We start from the raw sequence: 15,190 nt of genomic DNA, 5'->3' as shown, positions 1-15,190 counted from the left end.
ATATATATGCATAGGTAAACAAATTGTGATATTTTATGTTATGTACTGTATCGCCCTACGGCGCACGGATGATAACGTCAAAGTGTCTAAAACAGCGTCACGTTTCATCTTTGCTAAACTTAAAGTTGGATAAGCCCCACTTAAATTTAGAAATTTTATTGATTTACATATGTGAGTATCTATAACCAGTTAAGAAACCAATGTGGCACACTCATGCGATCTTCTGAATATTTATTAGCAAGTTACACACAGTATTCTCACCAACATTCAACTAAAAGAGAATCTCACATCGACCGTCGACAGTGACAGCGTCCTTTGCTATTACAAATGGCAGTCTGTCCATATGTTTTGTACTATCTGGGGACTCGACCACGAAGACTTCACTAAGAAAACTTTCATTTCATTTATATACTAAAGATCTGGTGATAATTTTCACATTTTCTTTCTTCTGTATTCATTTAAAGTCTCTTAAGGCGTCATTACAACATCCTAATCTCTCTGAACTGCTCTCCGGTGCGCCGTAACGTCATAAAAAGTCGCCATTTTTCGTGCATTGTGTTTATTACTTTCCCATTTCAAATGCTCGGAAAACTGCCAAAAATTAACCAAATGCCTTGAAATTTTTTAAAAGATGACAGAATTGATTAAGGAATGGAATAAGGATAATTTTCATCCTAATCTTATGTTTTGAAAACTTTTATTACGAATTAATTCTTATGTCTTCTCTAATATAACCTTGCTATTTTTACCGTGCGCCGTAGGACAATACCTTGTGCACATTCAAGCAGAATAAAATCTTTATTTTTGAATATATATTATAAAAAACATTATGATTCACTTAAATATGATGAATAAACATTTACTGAAAATTTCAGCTTAGTGCGCCCAATACTTTTCGAGAAAAACGCTTTGTCCACGATTTTATGGGACAACCCTCGTACATGTAAAATAGATCATCCATTATAACGAACATGCTAGGATTCAGCACCCAGTGTAAAGTACGACAGTGTTGTCAATGTCAGGGGGACACAGAATTCTACTGTAACACGTGTAAACATGACCTGTGTCTACAGTGTAAAAAGGAACATGATACAAGTTCACGGACAAAAGATCATAAAGTGTTGTTATATAGAACACAATATTACAAAAAAGGCTTTTCTTCGTGCTGTAAAGTGCGACAATGTTTTCAATGTCAAGGAGACACAGAATTCTACTGTAACACGTGTAAACATGACCTGTGTCTACAGTGTAAAGATAGACATGTTATTGATTTAAATACCATCTACCATGACGTTGTGATTTACCTTGAGAAGTATGATTATATCACAAAACAAGAGACCTGTGTGAGACACCCAGATAGAATATACAAAATGTACTGTCAGGAATGTGAATTACCTGTCTGTTTTCAATGTAAAGAACACAGAAAACACAGAGTACTGGGATTGAAATCATCATATAAAACAAAACGTCAACAACATAGAGAAATCATTCATAACATTAGAAGTAATATTCTCTATGAGAGATGTTTTCTCCTGGCTGGAATCAAATCTAATGTAAAAAATTGTCCTGTGCAAATCTCAGAAAGTCAGGTAGAAATGTCATTGAAAGCCCAGAGACTAAAGAACTTTGTAGACACTCTGATATGTGATATTAAAATCAAGCAGAGATCTTTTATGATGCAAAGATTAAATCAACAGAATAAAATAATGAAAGGACACCTTGCCAGCATAGAGAACTATGATCACAGATTTGAACAATTAGCAGAAAAGCCAGTAAAATTCCTCTCATTTCTGAAGAAAACCCATGTCATTAAGGACAAGGGTACCCTACTTCTTACACAACATATTTTGTTCTCCTTGACTGAAGAAATCAACTTGGATGATATCATCAGGTTAATAAGTGAAGTCCATACCATAGGGACTGCAAGAAAAAATCTGAGAAATAAAGATCTGCCGTACGTGTTGTCTAGGCCCAGGTTATATAAATCTGTCACAGTGAAAAATGTTAGATCTGTAAGACATATTTCCCGTGTGACACCAAACAAGGTCTGGGTCAGTGATATGGACAATATTATGTTAATAAACACAGAAGGTGATATACTATATCGTCTGAAAGGTTTTGATGTTTCAGATTTAAAGTGTGTACACACCGTGAATTTGACTGGTGAACTTATCTATATAGACTGGTATGGAAACATTAACACATTATCCAACGATAGCAAAACTATTTCTACACTGATAGAGAAATCAGAACTATGGGAAACACGTTGTGTATTCTGCTCTCCTTCCAGTGGGGATATACTTGTTGTGATGTATAGAGGTGATCCTGTAGAAATGGCCAAGGTAACACGGTATAACGACAAAGGACAACTCATACAGACAGTACAAAACAGACTGTTCAGGAAACCTAGATATATCACGGAGAACCGTAATGGGGATGTTATTGTGTCTGATGTTGATCGTTTAGTGGTGACAGAGCGAGGAGGTGGACATCGGTTCACCTACACAGGACTTAAATCAGGACCAAGACTGAAGCCAAAAGGAATCTGTACAGACGTAATGTCACACATCCTTGTGTGTGATGAAAATACCAATACAGTGCAGATGATTGACAAAGATGGCCACTTTCTGTCACTGATATTGACTCAACATCAAGGTATAGACATACCAGTGTCTCTGAGTTATGATAACAAAACTCACCTACTATGGGTAGGAACATGGTTTAACAACAGAGTATGTATATACAGATACATAGAAAGAAAGGACTTAATCTGACTGTTAACTGTAATTAACTAATATGATACTTGTACGCACAAAAACACGATGAAAAGGGGCATTGACATAAAAGGAATAGTTACATTTAAAAGGATTCTTGTACACAATGTTAGATGTGACTCATTATAATTTTTCACGATAATTGTATAAGTAATGTGAACAGCGATATTAAATTAATTGTACGTAGGGATGGCAATCGAATACAGAATTGCTAATCGGTTAGTCGTAAGACGTTCCGACCGATTAACCGGTTAACCGTATCAAAATACGCATTTTGAGATGTACATACATTTATCCTATGTAACCTTATTCATGGTAAAGTCTAGATGTTAATTCATTTTATTTGTCGCGATACTTGATCAAAACAATCGTCATGTCTGTATATTTTAATTCACTTACAATATAGACTAGAGAAAAATAAGGAAACCAAGAATCACGTTTGAGAAATCATTATAATTTTTCAAGGCAGATTTTAAGAATATTCATTCTGCGTTGTTACCATAATTAAAACTAAGTCTTAAATACATTAATTAATTTGCAAAGTTTGTTTATTTATTTACTCGATAGATAACTGCAAAAAACAAACATACTAAGCAGTTCACAACGGTGATTTAATTATCAATTCAGACACGTGAACGGTCAGTGTAACGACCTGGTGCTTTAACTAATTAACTTTACAAACACAAACTGACCAATTACAATTGTGCCCCCGCAATCTCAATCCGGAGAACTATAATTACATCAAAGTCAGCTTAAATATGCAAAATGCTGATTTATCAACAGTTATACAGAAATTTCTTATGTTCTACATGATTTTTTTATTGGAGAATTTGATAAAATTAATATATTTTATTTTTTCCGACTATAACCGATTACAAATTTTCCAACCGATATATTGCAATCGTTCCGACCGAGTAATCGGTTAACCGGTTACAAATTGTCATCCCTAATTGTACGTTATATTTCTTAAAAATAAAAAAAAAACATGCTTGTAACTTGACATTTTCCTCTATTTTTTAAAAAATAATTTGCATAATATGAAGCTTGTTTGGCTGCTAGATGTCATTTCAGAATTTTAAACACTTCATGTAATTGAACATTTGTTGCAATTTATTATTTAATATGTACACTGTACCAAAATATCAGTATTTTATTCTATGTATCACGCAATTAAATATTTCGGTGTACCTGTATACCTACCTATGATAAGATATGCCATTTCATATATGTACAAGGGTTGTTCGGAAAGTTCGTGGACTAGCGCCATAGAATTTAAACCACTTAAGATACACTAATGTCTTTTTTAACATTTTCAATCTTTTTTTTTATTTATTTAATAAACTATACATCATTAGATTTATTTTTGAATAGATTGTTGATGTTTTTTAAGTAATAGTAAGTCCAGGCGGCGCATCCTCGAAGATTACGTTTTTCTATCTGAATGAGAGACTTCTTTTTTAGTGATCATTGTTTTGTCATCTAAAAATCATGTTAATTCAGTCATGTAGTATGATACAAGTGTGTCGTAAAATTTACAATTTTTACCCCATTCTGTAAGTTCTTTGAAATTTTATCGTACATTTTTTATAAAATGTCAAAAAAATTAATGGGTTGTAATGACGTCAGAAAAAGGGTGGGTTTCTTTTTCCAATATTCGATAAAGTTTCACCCCCTGGAAAAACTGGCATATACCTAGGAAGTATTTAAATGGGCTACTGAAAGTGAAAAAAAAATAAATTGCATCCAAAGTACTTGTTTTCATATGCCAAAAACGATTAGAGAGACGAGAGATGCAAAAGTTACTGTCGATTTGTAGTAAAGGTGTTCGAGATTTGTCTCGTCGAAAAGTGACGTTGATTATGTGTGATAGATATTGAAGTCCGACAACAAATAAGCTGTTATAATCAAAAGAGGATCTTTCACTATGTATATTTCACTATGGATCTATCAGCTGTTTATGACTTTGTACAACTCAATAAACAAGACCGATTAAAATCTTTAACTCCAAGGAATGTCATCAAGATAATTGTATCTGAGGTAAAAATGCGAACCTTGAGAAATAAGGACGTTATGAAATTAAATGGCGACAGTGCCACGTGATCATATAATGTCTTTTTTATTTTTGGATAATTTGTTAAATATTGAAGGTATCAAGCTGAAATGTTCAACATTTCTTTAACATTTGTTGTTCGATGTTCCCTTAAAATTTTGTAAGCATTAACAACTTAGTATTACTATTAATCGTATCGCATCAGTCCATGAACTTTTCGAACAACCGTCGTATTCTAACATCATGTGCCTTTGATACAAAGTCCTATTAAAAAAATAATACTAGTATAACCGTTTACAGTTTTTGAGACATGGGAACTCTGAAGTAGAATATGTAAAATTCAATTGTTTGATTTCATCAGTATATGACCTTGAAAAAATTCCATGCAATTTTTAGCAATTTTTTGACGTAGTTATGTGGCTATATTATTCCAACTAAGTGAAAGTTTTTAACTGAAATTATTTGTTGCTAAAAATTGTATTTATTCAAATATTTAATGAGACAAATTTCAAAAAAATTGGCCAAGACTTGCGTTTCTGACAATAATTTAGAATGGTATCATATATTATGGGACACCCTGTACATGTATATCCCCCCTACTAACGTTATTGTGATTTAAATTAAAGACACGTGGTCTAGGTTTACCTATTCAAAGGTTATAGGGTAGAACCGGTTTTATAAATAAAATTGGCAGTAAACAGGAAATTGCTATAGTCTGTTTTTTGAAAACATGTCTTGTAAAAAATGTTTCCAGAACTTTCTGAAAGACTTTCATGATTTTCAACAGAAATGGGTGGCTAAAAAAGGGGGGTAAACAATTAATATATCTTACCGTAATTTACAACAAAAATTACAGCTCACTAGTGACCGATACGCTGGTAGAAAAATGTGTAAGATCATCTACACTGACAAACATATGTTTGCCTGGTATGGCTTTTGCTATTTATGCGCAGATGATCTAACCACGAGCAACTGACCAATTGTTGATTGAAGACGTTTACGCCAAATACTAGTTTACATGTTACGTCGAACACGTGGTTCAGGTCAATTTGTGATCATGTCAATGGAAGGCAAAATTAAAAAAAATGTTCTCATGAACAAAATGCAAACATTAGAAACTATGAAAGATATCACGGGCGTTTTTAATTTGTTGTTAACTAGAAAAAAAATATGTTTAATAAAACCAATAGTGGTTAGTGTCAAGTTCAGAACACCGGTACTTCAAGGGTAAGGATAACGAGCAGCTTCTCGTATGCATTTAAATGGACAAAACACTTTTTACACAACTATACTCGTGATCACGTGTGTTGGCCAGGGAATCCACCTGACAATTGTATTCACCGACATTTATCAAACGTAAAATTCCTGTAGTATTCGTAGTAACCCATAATGCAATTCTCATTCAGCTGATTTGTCAGTTAAAGTCACACTGGTGCCCCATTTGCTAATCTGACGCTACAAAATATAGTCCCAGTTCCCATGCAAAATATTTGTATAAAAAGAAATTTTAATTCATGTATGACAGCAAAAAATTGTATCATAGAGAATACTTATAATTTAAATTTGAATGAATTCAAAGAGATATCGATTGAAGTACATTTCTTCAAAATGATACATTGTAGAGTGGTGAAAACTAAAACGCAACATAACTTTTCTGTTTACCATGTCTCCACGTTGTAATCACTTCCTAGCCGCATTTCCGAGATAATTTATCCTATCTCGCTGTAGTCTCGCTAACTCTCGCCAGAGCCACTGCCAGAGCTACTCTGAACCCATCGGGTTTTATAATTTGCAGAACACCGAAAAATAAAAGGTTCCGAACAAATTAGTAGGGGTGTATATGTCTCACACAATTCTATCTGTAAAATTATCAGACTGTTTTCGGTCCTAATAGGCCTAATAGGAAAAAAAAAATGTCAACAGCTCTGAAAACGGCAAACTTTTTGAAGAGTCGAGGCGGATAGGTAAGATTTGTTTATTTTCATACAAAATCAATATTTTGATAAATGAATAGTATCTATTAACCTCAATAAAATCTGTTCAAAACATCATAACGCTTGATTGATGACCTTGGCGACTGGCGCCTGTTTCGTTTTCCACTATAACTATAATCTATAATTATCATGATCGCTGAGTATAACAAATATTTTGATATTCAAATATTTACATAATTATAAATGCAATTTGTAACAATTCTTATAGAATTTATTTTTTCGAGATGTGTTCATTCTGGAAAAAAAATCTGTATGCAATTCTTATTTTATAATTCAGCAGATTGTGTTTTTACGTGTAACATAGACGATCCATATTATGGACTTCCTAGGATTCAGCACCCAGTGTCAAGTACGGCAGTGTTTTCAATGTGAGGGAGACACAGAATTCTACTGTAACACGTGTAAACATGACCTGTGTCTACAGTGTAATGAAAAGCATGTTATTAATTTAAATTCTATCTATTACGATGTTTTGATTTACCGCACGAAGTATGGATATATCCCAAAACAAGAGACCTGTATGATACACCCAGATAGAATGTATGAAATGTACTGTCAAGAGTGTGAACTTCCCTTCTGTTTCCAATGTAAAGAACACATAAAACACAGAGCACTGGACATCAGAAAATCATATAAAAGAAACCATCATCAAAACAGAGAAATAATTCATAACATTAGAAATAATATTCTCTATGAGAGGTGTTTTCTTCTGACTGAAATCAAATCTAATGTAACAAACTTATCAGTGGAAATTTCTGTTATTCACTCAGAGATGTTGACAAAACCCCATAGACTAAAGAACAATATAGAAACATTAATATGTGATGTTAAAACCCAGAAGAAATCTTTTCTGATGCATAGGTTACAACAAATAAAACAACTAACAGACACCTTGCAAGCATAGAGAATTATGAACACCGATTTGAACAATTAGCAAACAAACCAGTGAAATTCTTCTTATTTCTAAAGAAAACCATTGCCCTTAAGATAACGGGTATCCCAAATCTGACACAACGCACCTTGCTCTCTGTGATTGATGAAATCAACTTGGAGGATGTGATTAGGTTGCTAAGTGAAGTCCAAATTATAAAGACTGCAAGAGAAATCCCGAAAAATGAAGATCTGTTCTACCTGTTGTCTTGCCCAATTTTACTTATATCTGTGACGGTGAAAGGTTTTAGATGTGTAACACACATTTCCTGCGTGACATCAGACAAGGTCTGGATCAGTGACATGGACAATATTATGTTAATAAACACAGAAGGTGATACACTGTATCATCTGACAGCTTTTGATATATTCTGTGTACACACCGTGAATTTGACTGGCGAACTTATCTATATAGACTGGTATGGAAACATCAACACATTATCAAAAGATAACAAAACACAGTCTACACTGATAAAGAAAACAGAAACCACGTTGCGTATTCTGTTCTCCTTTTAATGGAGATTTACTTGTACTCGTGTACAGGGATGATCCGAGAGAAATGATAAAGGTATCACGGTTTACCGACACAGGGCGGCTCATACAGACAATACAATACCGAAACGGAAAGAGGAGATTGTATCGCAGACCTTGGTATATCACAGAGAACGGTAATTGGGATGTTATTATATCTGATTTTGACCGTGTAGTGGTGACAAATTTTAGAGGTAGACATCTGTTCTCCTACAAAGGACCTCCATCAGGATCAGGACTGGCACCACGAGGAATCTATACTAACGTAATGTCGCACATCCTGGTGTGTGATCCTTACGCTAGCTCAGTGCAGATGATTGACAAAGATGGCTACTTTCTGTCACTGATATTGACACAAGAACAAGGTATAGCCAGACCCGTGTCCCTGAGTTATGATGACAAAACTCACCTACTCTGGGTGGGATTATGGATGACCAACAAAGTGTGTGTATACAGATACCTAGTGAGAGAGAGAGAGGAATTAATCTGACAGGCAACTCTAATAAGTTACTTGTAGGTACATAACAGACAGATGTCCTTGAAACAGGGCATTGAAATAAGTTAACTGGGTACAAGATAATATGCGCCTCTTGTGGGGCCTTTTTAAAATACTTAGCGCTGGCAAACAATATTTTCAGCATTAAATACCGGGGTATGTTTATTGCAAATATCATGAATTCTTAGATACCTAAACATATACATGTATGTACTGAAGATCGAGTGTTCACTGACTATTTTACGTAAAATAATATGCAAAAAACATCATATTGATTGATTTAATTTGAATTTATAGGCCTGTGTGTGAAATGAATACGAAGAAAATAAGGTGTAAGTTACTATATCTTAAATATGTGAAAAAGAAAACCAGAGAGAAAAATAACAAAGGAGCAATCTAAGCAAACTATAATATAAATTATGATTATTTTAAAGAACATTTCTTTAAAAAATCTTTCTTTTTCGGAATGACAAAGCCCTTGTTTTGTTTTGTACTGTGTTATACAACCCTCAATGTATAAAATAGAATTTATTTTAAATCTGTAGAAGCTGCAATTAAGATACTTGTGGGTAGTTTTATCATGTTACTAGGGCGGATCTAAAATATATACCATGATAACTAACATTGTTGGATAAAGACGGGTGTTCTCGCCTTTTACGCATGATGCATAAAAGATGCAATCATCCGTGGGCATCCGACGATGGTAACAGGCGTAATCAGGAAACACAGGCAACTGACGTTACTTATTTTTCTTTAAATATAATTAGGTTGTATTTTTTTCAAAGAAAAATAAGTAACGTCAGGTGCCTCTCACGAAATAAGATAATGAAAATATGTAACAACAACGTTCAAACTCCCGATGAACCCATAGTATAAGCTTGGCACGAGCTAAACTAATTCAATTTTAGTATGTATATATAATTTTTTGAAATTTCATTTTGACTTCATTTCGTGCAGGTTTAATACAAATTTGATCAGCCTGGGGAGTTTATTCTCTTGTGAAAAAAACATCTTTATAGTTAAAATACGCTTGATAATTTGTTTATAAAAATAGGTGTTTTAAACAATTGCCACTCTTTTTAACAGGCTGTCTAGTAAGGAAAAACAGACAACATACTCTCGACTTCCTCTCTTCACATGATAGCCAGCAAGTTTTTTCTCCCGAAACATTTTAATCGTATTACTGGCATTATCTGGTTGCCACAACCTACCACGAAGCATCCTTCAATGTAAAAGGAAAATTAGTCTATTTAAAAATACCATATTTTGTAAAGTAGGAGAGGGTACTCAAAGACAAGTCTTGTCACAAGGAATACACCTGTAAAATATGAAAGCAACAGCCCCATTCACTCAAAAAAATACGAGTAAGGTTAACGTTTCCGCTCACAGACAGATAAACGGACAAACAGACAGACAGATGGACAGACATGACAATAATTATAGAACCAAGAATTTTCGATTACGGGGGCAAAGAAAAGAAAAATAAAAGACTGGAAATGATAAGAGCGACTGAGATTTTTTGTTGTATATACTCTTACATGTAACCTTATTGTCCTTGTACATGTTTAAAGCACTGTCTTTCGACTTCTTTAGCTTTTTTCAGCATTCAGACATAAAATAGAAGGAGGACACATATTTATTTCACATCGCAATAAAAACAGTCGCTATATCAGATGATTGGGTCATAACATCGTGGGAATGCATTCGCTTCCAGACGAATCTCGGAGACTTTAAAGGATACTAAAAAAAATCTTAGACTCACTCTTTCATTCAAACCATTTTTTCCGTTCTTGACAAACAATTTTTCTTGGTAAAAAATCGGCTACATATTCGTATGTGTACGACTGAGGCCTTATTTTTATCGTTACAAGTAAAGTGTGCCGTTTGCAAACCTATACTTTAACCGCATATTGATAATGTCTCCTTTTCCCAGATTTGTTGCTCGTGTAACGTATTATAATAGAAAAAAGAAACATAAAGCTTGCAGGAGCATGTGCTATTTACTTTAAGCACATATGGCAAAATAGGATATGTGACGTAATGCAAAACGGTCCACTTCATTGAAATCGATATTATATGTTTTAATTGTTACGATTTAACGTAATTAATAGTTTCGTCCATAAATTTGGCATTTATAAAGATGATGAGGACAATTTTAACTTCTTTAAATAATACATTTTTGAGTTTGCAATTGTGGCCACAACCTGCATGATGCAAGATATACTCCATTTATCGTTATAACATTATTTCCTATAAACCTAAACCTTAAAATCCTTATCCTTATAAAGTTCCTAAAATGTGAATAGTGACAAAATTCATTTTTGTACTGAGTGAGCAGATACTCTGCAGAAATAATACTTGTATCATTGAAGGCGTCTCGAACAACCACAGTGATAATCAGTAGAGGTTTATTCATTTATTTATTTACAACAAATTATTTTTCAATACCTTACGGGAAAATATTTAAATATTTTAATATTTTTATCCGACAAAGTTTCACTTCTTTTGTTGACCAATATTTGCATAGACAGCGATTGACATGATATGCAATCCGGATATCAATGCAAGTGAATAAGATCTAGAGCGTCACTTGTATCAACTTTAGTTTAAAAAAGAGATTTGCACAAAAGTACAAATATAGATTGCCATATCAGAAATATCTGTCAACTAAGCTAAATCTCATTGCAATTATTTTTTTGTAAGGACAATTTGCGTCTAGGAATAAAGGAGACAACATGACAGCTATCTCTATGATAACTATATCTTTTCATTCAAATATTCCGTGCTACGTTTTTGTATTATCCCTGCAACTTAATTCTAGTCTCTTAGATGTAAAAGCCATTAAATGCCTTTTGAGGTGGCTTATTTTATCTGGTTAATGGATTTAAATGTGTCATAGGGATTGATCAACCCAACAAAAGTAATCTTGTTTAACAAACGTAAAAAAAGCTGAGTTTTTGCTACAATTTAGGCCAATTACATTTATTATATTGTCTTCTTTCAATGTCCTGGATACAAATAAATGAAAGTTGAGATATTGTCGATATTGCATTTTTTTCATTCTGAATTATTTATAAGTTACCTGCATTAACACTTGCACACAGTCATTTAAGTCTCTGTACTATAAAAGGCACAATCCACCAATCCCGAACCCTCGCTCACCAGACGATAAAAATGAAAAATTCCAATTTGATAGAATTTGAGAGGCATATTTAGAAAGACTTGAATGATTTGTTTTAGACAACTTGACTTACTTGTATTCCTGATCGCTCCGTAGGGAGCAAATTAGGGCAGCAACCACACCGCCTCATCGTACTCTGTTTGACTTATGCTTTTTATTTGGGTCCAGGTAAAACCTGCCTCTTTTGCTTCCATTTCCTTTTGACGAACAGGAGTAAAACAAACCCTGCTGCATATTTAATGAAATCTAAGACATCTTTCCTCAGACTCAATTTCAAGAATATTTTTTTTCTCTCAAAAATACATGCGGGGTATAGGAGAACTATAAAGTTTTGGTATGAAAGATATGGAGATAACGAGCAGTATTCAAGAACAAAAATTCATAAATTAATAAATTGTCTAGAGAATATTAAAGAGATACATGAAGACATATGCATCTTTACTTTCTTTTCTTTTGTGCATTTCTTTGAAATTATAGATTAATCTCTTCGGAGTTTCCTGATATGGAGTTGAATAACTAAAACGTTTCTTATATAAATATATAATTTTTTCTATCTCTGTCCCCAACCATGTAGCTTCATCCTTATATTCAAAGTCAGTACCATGCAGAGTACTTACATGTATGTTTTAATTTCAATCGAGAAACAAAATATTATATACAAATGTAGCAGAGACATTTTAGGTCACCTGATTCACGCAGGTGACTTATTGATATATGTTTTTGTCCGTCGTCGTGCTTCGTCCGTCGTGCGTTTTCATTTAAACCTTTTCAGCTTCTTTTCTGAATCCACTTATTCAATATCAACTAATTTTGGCAAATAGTATCTATGGGTGAATGGGAACAAATATTGTGAAATTTGTGGTCCCTGTCTCCCTGGGGCCTGAGAGGTGGAGCCAAAACCAATAAAAGTAATGCAATCTTTTAAAATCTTCTTCTTTACTCCTGAACAACAAGCAGTCAAGCTGTTGGCATGATTGTAATCAGCATTGAGACTTTAACAAAATTGTGAAATTCATGGACCCAGGGTCAGGGGCTCTGGTGTTAGAGTTGGGCTCTGTGGAACATTCAGGGAAATGTATTATTTATTTCTTTAAAAATTTTCTCCTCTTGATCTGCTCCTGAATATCAAACCCCAAATGAACTATGTACATACAATTTGGTTATGATGAGGAAGGGTGCCTCTTCCTAAATTGTGAAATCCATTGCCCTGGGTCAAAGTTTCTGCTGTCAGGGCAGGTCTCTAATGATTTTATATTGAAAATTAATTCTTAAAAATCTTCTCCTCTGCTCCTGGGTATTAAACCAATGAAATATATGTTAGTGTATAATTATGATAGGCAATGATGCCTCTTTCAAAATTGTTAATTTCATGGCCCTTGGTTTTTAACACGAACCAAATTCAATAGACGGAATGTTTTTGCATGATTTTCAGGTGACCTATAAGATTCGTGGGCCTCATATTTTCAACTCAAGATTGAAAAATTAGATAGGTATTATTATGAAAACTGTACTACCTGTATTATCTCTGCTTACACCAGGAGAAAATTTTGTTAGTCATGTTAGTTGTAAGAGCTTGTTTTTAATCCTTTTGTGTTTTTAAACAAAAAATATATTGAAATATATTAAAATCAACTGAAATATTTGCTGTTTTTAAAATTTAATTTTATCATTTATGACTTTGCACGGCAAACTTCTAGGATACTTTCGAGTCAATTATTTACTGATATTAAATGCACGATTTGTATTTGTATGAAAACATCCTCGGTTGCTAACCGTAAATGCACGGCTGATGAAGCTTAGCTGTTTGAAGCTAAAAGGTCTACCTCAAACCAAATTGTTTCCAGAAGTTGAGCAAAATACTTGAAGCTATACATATCAATCTTAGTTGTTTAATCAATACCATAAGTTATTCTCATTTTGATTTCTGCATCGTTATGTGCCGTTTTTATTGTTTGCTCCCCCTCTTGTTTTTTTTAAATTTTGTTGTTTAACGAAAAAAGACATTTTCAAAATCACGAGAAATGCATTTTTGTTTATGGTGTGTGTATATTTTTAAAATGATATAGTGGTTTGTAGAACGAATTGAGTTCAATAAATATGGAAGGCATAGCAAGAAAAAAGGTTAAAAAATTCACCTGCGGAAAAATATCGCAGAAGGATAAAACGTACGTTGAACTAGGACCTAGGGTCCTCCGCAAATAGTTCGTCATTTTGCGTAGTAATAAAAAATTCTAGGAGCTCTCCAGGCATTAAAGGCACAAAAGTAAATTCATCGATATCAATACGGAGGCCTCAGGTCACCTTATATATTAATTGAATTTTATATGATAGACAATTTTCTTTGTCTTACTCCAAAATAATCATATTTATAACTTTATAAAGATCAACTTTCTAATATATATATATTAGCAGAAGCGTGAAAGTAATAATGGGTGAGTAGAGGTAACCTCATATTTTACATCAATAGGGGGACCCAAGATCACCTTACATTGTACATCAAAAGGGGGACCAGAGGCCACCTTACATAAAACATCATTAGGGAGACCAGTGGTCACCTTATATTGTACATCATCAGAGGGATCATAGGTCACCTTACATTTTAAATCAATAGGGGTCCAAAGGTAATCTTTTATTACACATAAAAGGGGGACCTGGGGATACCTTATATCGTACATCATTTGGGGGACAAGAGGTCACCCTATATTGTACATCAGTAGGAGGACTACAGGTCACCTAATATTGTACTGTACATCAGTAGAGGGACCGGAGGACACCTTATATTGTACATCAGTAGGGAGACCAGAGGACACCTTATATTGTACATCAGTGGGGGGGGGAGAGGAAACCTTATACTATACATCTGCAGGGGGACCAGTGGACACCTTATATTGTACATCAGTAGGGAGACCAGAGGGCACCTTATATTGTGCATCAGTGGGGGGGGGGGAGAAGACACCTTATACTATACATCTGTAGGGGGACCAGGGGTCACCTTCTATTGTACATCAGTAGGGGGACAAGATGACACCTTGTATTGTACATCAGTACGGGGACGACCAGAGGTAACCCGATATTTTACATTAGTACGGGGACTAGTGGTCACCTAATATTGTTCTGTACATCAGTAGAGAGACCATAGGTCACCGTATATTGTACATCAGCAGAAGGACCAGAGGTCACTTTATATTGTACGGGGACTAGTGGTCACCTAATATTGTACTGTACATCTGTAGC

At 34.1% G+C, this 15,190-nt stretch overlaps 1 protein-coding gene across 1 annotated transcript; it reads left to right on the top strand.

The window, feature by feature from the left end:
• The first annotated feature begins 971 nt into the window (after nt 1–971).
• LOC134262038 (uncharacterized) lies at nt 972–8,769 on the top strand. Its single transcript, XM_062744416.1, is given in 3 exon segments — nt 972–2,768; nt 7,680–8,230; nt 8,232–8,769. Coding segments are annotated over 3 exon segments (2,886 nt in total).
• The last annotated feature ends 6,421 nt before the right edge of the window (nt 8,770–15,190 follow it).

The sequence above is a fragment of the Saccostrea cucullata genome, unplaced genomic scaffold, assembly GCF_032062105.1.
Source record: "Saccostrea cucullata isolate Sc308-1 unplaced genomic scaffold, CSIRO_AGI_Scuc_v1 ctg1129, whole genome shotgun sequence".
In the NCBI taxonomy this organism is placed as follows: domain Eukaryota; kingdom Metazoa; phylum Mollusca; class Bivalvia; order Ostreida; family Ostreidae; genus Saccostrea; species Saccostrea cuccullata.
This window is presented reverse-complemented; position numbering and strand designations above follow the sequence as displayed.